The 6,533-nt window shown below is 29.1% G+C and overlaps 1 protein-coding gene and 1 pseudogene across 1 annotated transcript; one reads left to right on the forward strand and one right to left on the reverse strand.

Annotated features, from left to right (window-relative positions):
* The first annotated feature begins 1,049 nt into the window (after positions 1-1,049).
* On the forward strand, positions 1,050-2,026 carry LOC130954655 (chitinase 2-like). The gene is made up of 2 exons (XM_057881412.1): positions 1,050-1,106; positions 1,194-2,026. Exons 1-2 carry the CDS (start codon positions 1,061-1,063, stop codon positions 2,018-2,020), a joined length of 873 nt encoding a protein of 290 aa, XP_057737395.1. The 5' UTR covers positions 1,050-1,060; the 3' UTR covers positions 2,021-2,026.
* A 1,244-nt stretch (positions 2,027-3,270) lies between these two features.
* LOC130958179 (nicotinate N-methyltransferase 1-like) lies at positions 3,271-6,224 on the reverse strand (annotated as a pseudogene).
* Positions 6,225-6,533: the final 309 nt, after the last annotated feature.

Raw genomic sequence — 6,533 nt, forward strand, 5'->3', positions numbered from 1 at the left:
TGGTTCGATATCTAGTGGTTTGAGAGCGAAACCTACTTCTCTGGGTATCAGTTTTCTAAAGTGCGTCAAAGGACCTTTTCAATTGAACAAAACTAAAGAAAATCTGAAAGATAAACAAAATAAATCTTAAAAATAAACTGACTGAATTTGAAATAAATTGCAATGAATTTAAATAAAATAGGAGAATGCTTTCGATTAGATTAAAAGATTTTTGAAATTGAAAATAAAGTACTGAAACGTAAATTAAACAAGAAAACTAAATGTTGCTCGAAAGATAAATTTGCAAGAAAAGTAAAGGTTACAGGAAATGTAAATGAAAATTTAAAAACATAGAATGAAGCTTACAGAAAAATGACTCGAATACAAATTCAGAAAGTCTCTGGGATGTAAGTATGCTTGAGTGTTTTTCTAAAGCAAAGTTCCAACCTTTTCTTCATCAATCTTTCATCTATTTATAAAAAATTCTGACCAATCAGATTCAAGAATAACTTCAACGCATGCTGGTCTTTGAATAACCATTCTCGCTCTTTATGTGTAACGTGTGTAACCGCAAAAATCATCTTCGAATAACCTTCCTTCCTCGACTGAGTGCATCGACTAACTCCTGCTTCTCATTCCTCGACAAATCTTTCTCGATATAATCCTTCATTCTTCAAAATAGAAATCCATTATATTTCAAGCTCGGTATTTCTCGAAACAAAATATTTTCGATCAACACATAGATATCATTTTATTATAATATATATATTTTTTTTCAAATTTTTTGCCGCACACCTGCGTAATACCGCCACCAAAAAGACAAAATTTGGGATAGGCAAATAGATCAGAAGTTGTTCCAAATGGACAACAAGGATACAGAGTTCTTGAAATATTCATCAAATATATATATTTTAGGACGGCCAACCTAGCCGAGGAATCATATATATAGCCATAGGTTATGGTTTTACAGCTATATGCACAATTACACACACCCCAATTCATACGTAGAATAATGCTCCAAAATCAAGCCTTAATATTCAATATGAATGATGAACATTATCATCGTTTGCTCCTCTTTATAATGGTAGTGATCGTATCCGCTGCGCCTAACCTACAATCTTGTGATGGTAGGCAACGTATCTTATTTATTAAATTCAGTCTTTTTTTTTCTTTTAAACTTTTCAATATCATTATTCCCTTGATTAACATTTCAGGTGGAAAGATAATGATGGAATACATAGGAGCAACAGGGGCACAAGTAACATTCAATTCAGTTCCAATAGAAGAAGGGATTGATTTCCATTTCATTCTTGGGTTCGCCATTGATGCAGACGCTTCCGGCAATGCCCAAAACGGAAAGTTTTCGGCATATTGGGCTGAATCGTTGACACCGGAATCTGTTGCAGCCATTAAGGCACGCCATACCAATGTCAAAGTCTTGGCTAGCCTCTCTGGTTGGAGTTTGCACGACAAAGTCATACGTTGGTATGACCCAAAAGACACTCACCAATGGATTTCAAATGCATTCTCATCTCTAAGGTCTTTAGCACTCACTTACCACCTTGATGGCATAGACATTGACTATGAAGTTTTCCCAAGAAATAAAAACTATACTAGTTTTGCTTATTGTGTTGGTGAGCTCATAACTCTTCTGAAGAAACATAGTGTTATTTCTGTGGCCACTATTGCTCCCTATCACCTAACTGTTGAAGCCTATATGGAACTCTTCAAAGGTTACAATAATGTTATTGATTATGTTAACCATCAATTCTATACCGACAAAGTTTTGACTCCTCAAAGGTACTTAGAAGATTTTAATATTCGAGTAACGCAATTTGATAGGAATAAGTTGCTTCCTAGCTATGAAGTCAATGGAAGGGGTATTCAAGGGGATGCATTTTTTGGAACTCTGAGTTTGTTGCAAGAAAATGGATTTGAGGTTGGAGGCATTATGATCTTCTGTGCCGATGCATCTTCTTCCAACAACTATTACTATGAGAGAAGATCACAAGCATTTTTGCTCAACTCTACCGCTACATGAAGGATAAAATAAAGAAAAAGTTGAGTTATATATTTATGCCTGCGGACCAAAGCAAAGATCATGAGTTCCATGATTGAGAGACATTAGTTTAGGCCAATTCTCCTGTTTTTTAAAAGGAGCTACTTAGATAAATAAAGACGTCTAAAACATCGGTTTTTAAAAATGTTTTTTAGTAATTAAAATTTAATATATATAATTGATTAAACAGTGTTATTTTTGTCAAAAATATATCAGACAAAATTAATTTAACTAAAAAGATGGTAAATCAAATCTTGAATTGATTTAAATTAATATTATTTTTTATAAAAAATGATTACAATACTTTTATTATAGAAAATGACTAAAATACTCATATATATATATATATATATAAGAGTATTGTAGTTATTTTCTATAAAAAAATAATATTAATTTAGACCAGTTTGAGATTTAATTCACTATTTTTTTGATTAAATTAATTTGTTTGACCTAATTTTATCAAAAATAACATGATTTAATTGATTATATTATTAAATTTTAATTATTAAAAAATATCTTTAAAAAAAGATATTTTAGACGTCTTTATTTAAGTGGTTCACTTTTTAAAACCATACTAAAATTGTCGAATTTAGTCTTGATATATGACTTAGAAAAATTAAAGTTGTTAATGTGTAATCTATCAGTATATGTATATATTAGACAATTAATTTTTAACACTTTAGACAATACTATTAGTTTAATAGATTTAGCTAAAGACACCTTATAGTGTTAAATGTAAAAAAAAAACTTATATTTAAAAATTAAAATTTTTAAACTTTCAAAGTATATAATGTATAAAAACAAGAATTTTTTTAAAGGTAAAGTATACTTTTTTTTCTTGAAGTTTGACAAAAATTTTAAAAATATCCCTAACTTTTATTTTGTTTCAATTTTGTCATAGAAGTTTTCAATTTAATTTGCATCAAATATACTCTTAATGGCTAATTTTTCAAAAAATTTAAGACCAATTTAACAACAATTTCATAAGAACAACCCTCAACACAAGCAAATCAAGCATAATTTTCATGCATTATTGTTAGATTGGTCTTTTTTTTTTTGAAAATTTAGCCGGTAGGAGTATATTTGATGCAAATCGAAAATTTTTGAGACAAAATTGAAACAAAATAAAATTTAAGGGTATTTTTAAAACTTTTGTCAAATTTCAGAGACAAAAAATATACTTTAACCTTGTTTTAAAAATACTAATCTCTTCACTAATATGCTTAAAACACTTGTTCATAAAAACCATTATTAGTACCCAGCAGAATGTTCTTAATTCAATTATTCATGCCCATTATTTATTAATTCACGATTCGCCAAGGACATGATTAACATGACACTACTACACATATAATACTAAAACATGATGTGAGCCTTTTGATCATTTCTGAAACTCAAGAACAGACATGAAAGGATCAACATAGAAGGCACGGCAAGAAGAGAAGCCAGCAAATTGGCAAGATCTTTGAATTGTTGTTCGGTTCTCTGCTTCCCCTTAGGATTGTACATAGTCATGTTGTACACGTCAGCACCAAGCAATGTCCTTGTTCTTTGACTTTCATCCGTTGACTCTGGCAGCACGGGCTCAACAACAATCAATTTCCCTCCATTTGGAAGTGCCTTGTAACAATTCTCAAACACCTTCTTGGTATCCTCGTCCGTCGATGTTGTAACTAGCCACTGAAACATTTGATGTATATGTATTGAAATTTTCTCATGTAACTATTTTAAGTTAAAATTGAATCTAGGAATATTTGTTTGTAAGACTGAAATTGAGAGAGTGAGAAAGACCTTTAAGAATATAGCATCTCCATTGGGAACAAATTCATGGGCGTCACCACCTACATGGATTATTCCTAAAATGCACAACGGGACACGCATGTTAATTAACTAGTCACAACATTGTTTTTTTATTAACGTGTCATATTTTTACACCATTTTTAAAAAAAATAAACTAATTATCCAAATGCCATTACTAGAACACAAACACCCCAATCCTATTTGAATATAGATGAAGCCATGTCCATAACTAAAAATGAAATAGGAAACAAGAGAACCTGGAAGAGGTGGTGCATGAGCAACAACATGGGGCAAATCGAAGTTGATGCCCTTACGGATATTAGGGTACCTTTGCATAATCATTTCTAAACAATCACCATAGTTGCCACCAACATCAACCAATGATTCAACACCATTGAATCCATCATAGTTCTCTAGCATTTCCCTCATGAATGGTACGGACACACTACGCATGGCCTTGCCAAACAAGTTTATCATATTCGGCCGTTTCGAGTAGTAGCTCATCGCTCCGTCGCCGTTAGCCTTCTTGAACGGCACCGTTGTTGGATCCTCCACTGCCTCCGCCACGAATGGCCAAGTATTTATCAAAGCATCCTATAATGCCATGCATAATTGCATATTCCCAAAATGGTACATATTTATTTTATTAAATGTGGTTATAACAACATTAAACGATATTATGTCGATGTAAAATTATATATGTGAAGGGAAAAAATTCTGAAAAAATAATGATACTTTTTGTTAGATTAATGTTAGAGAATCCCATTTTTTTAGTTCTTCTTTTCAAAATTATTTTATTTATTTTAAATTTGGAATTATAAATTTTAAATTATACTCTAAATCTTTTAAATAATAAAAAATTTTAAATGAAGAAAAAACTAATATTAACCAACCAAAAATTACTTCTCATGGTCTTAAATCAACTATGCTATGCATGCACTAAACCCAACTATCAAAGTTTGTTATCAGTATAAAATATATATTAAAATATAAAAATACATTAAATTAAATCACATATATATTTATATTCAAATATATTAGTGAATGATTTTAGTAATTAATTTTAGAATACAAATAACATTTTTATTTCTTTATTAACTCTTCAAATTTTGGTACAATAAGAATTTATGTTTTCTGGCAGATATACATTAGTATTTCTTGATAAAATAACTAGTACTCTGTCAGGCACTAACAAGTCTCTATCAAGTAATAGTTAGTATAATTAAAAAAAATTGCACATAAAATGCTGCTAAAAATTTAAATATAACATTATTGATTATTCATTTTTATTATTAATTTTTTATCAATATTAAATATTTTTTAAATTATTTTATTTATTTTAAATTTAAATCTTAAATTATAAATTAATAATTTTAAATTCTATTTTATTTTAAATAATAATTTTAAATTTTAAAATTAATTAATTATTAAAAAGAATTTCTTTTACCTTTTCTTTTATTTTTTAAATATATAATGGAAGACAGAACGCAATGTGTGGATGATATTTTCAATTCTTTAGGATTTGTAGGGGACATACAATCAGACTACCATCATATCACACACGTGCAGTATCATCATATCATACATTGTAAATTTGCCCGTGACTATCGACGCATAAACTTATAAATATCTTAATATTATATTTAAAAATCTTAAATATTAAAAAAAATAAAACTCAAGCTCAGTAAATTTTATATAAAATTAATAACTAAAAATAATTAAATAAAAATTTAATTAAATCATTCAAATTGTATAAAATTTTCTGCATCTGACTTTTTATCTTTCAAAAATTTATTTTTTTTCGAAAAATCCCATCTAAACACACCCTCAATGGTGGTAATCAAAAGTTTTAACATCAATAATAAATTAATTAAGGGGCAAAAAAGATAATTTAAAAAACAAACCTCATGATGTTGGAGCATGTAATAGGCATAGGATAGACCTTCATCATCATCAACAAGGGTTTTACCAATGTCAGTTAGGGTGTACTTCCTCTCACCATTTGGGTTGAGATGCTCAACAAAGATGTTAAAGCTTGTGAGCAAGCGAAGCATGCGTTGAAGATTGTGTGGATCAGCGCTACCATGGGGATGCACACGTGTGATAATTTCCGAAGCGGAGAGAGGAGTGTTGGAACCTTCTTGCCAGATGGTTTGAGGAACTTTCAGTTTGATTATGGCTACCAGTGACATAGGAACACTAATCATGTGTGCCAATTCGAAAATTGCGAGTCTTTCTTTACTTTGAGACTCTGGTTTCGTAACACCACCATTTGGCAACTCCATTATTATTGATTTGAGGATTTCGTTTTCTTCTTTATCTCTCACTTTCTCTTTCCCCAAAATTCAAGAATTTTATTAATTTGTGATATATACTGTTAAAGGAAAAAAACACACTTAGGATAATGCTTTTTATAGATTGAAAAATTGTTGTGGTTTTCTATACACATCACATCGACCGCTCACGCCCTGCATTGATTCGCGAAACATATTTTTTATTTTTATTTTTTAAATATAATTTTTATTTTAAATTTTTTATATCTTAATAAATACGATTGAATTTTAAAAAAATAATTCGTTATTAAACGTTGAAAATAAAAAAATATATCTAATTAATTTACTTTTAAAATATATTTTTAATATTTTAAAATATAAAATTATATTTCAATTAAATATACAATTTTAGTTATTTAATA

The sequence above is a fragment of the Arachis stenosperma genome, chromosome 10 (assembly GCF_014773155.1).
Source record: "Arachis stenosperma cultivar V10309 chromosome 10, arast.V10309.gnm1.PFL2, whole genome shotgun sequence".
Lineage (NCBI taxonomy): Eukaryota > Viridiplantae > Streptophyta > Magnoliopsida > Fabales > Fabaceae > Arachis > Arachis stenosperma.

What these genes read in the sequence shown, in the direction of transcription:
- LOC130954655 (XM_057881412.1), top strand. Translation starts at nt 1,061, where the DNA reads ATGGTAGTGATCGTATCCGCTGCGCCTAACCTACAATCTTGTGATG. An exon ending in TAACCTACAATCTTGTGATG is followed by an intron (nt 1,107 to 1,193) that starts GTAGGCAACGTA and finishes TTAACATTTCAG; the next exon opens with GTGGAAAGATAATGATGGAA.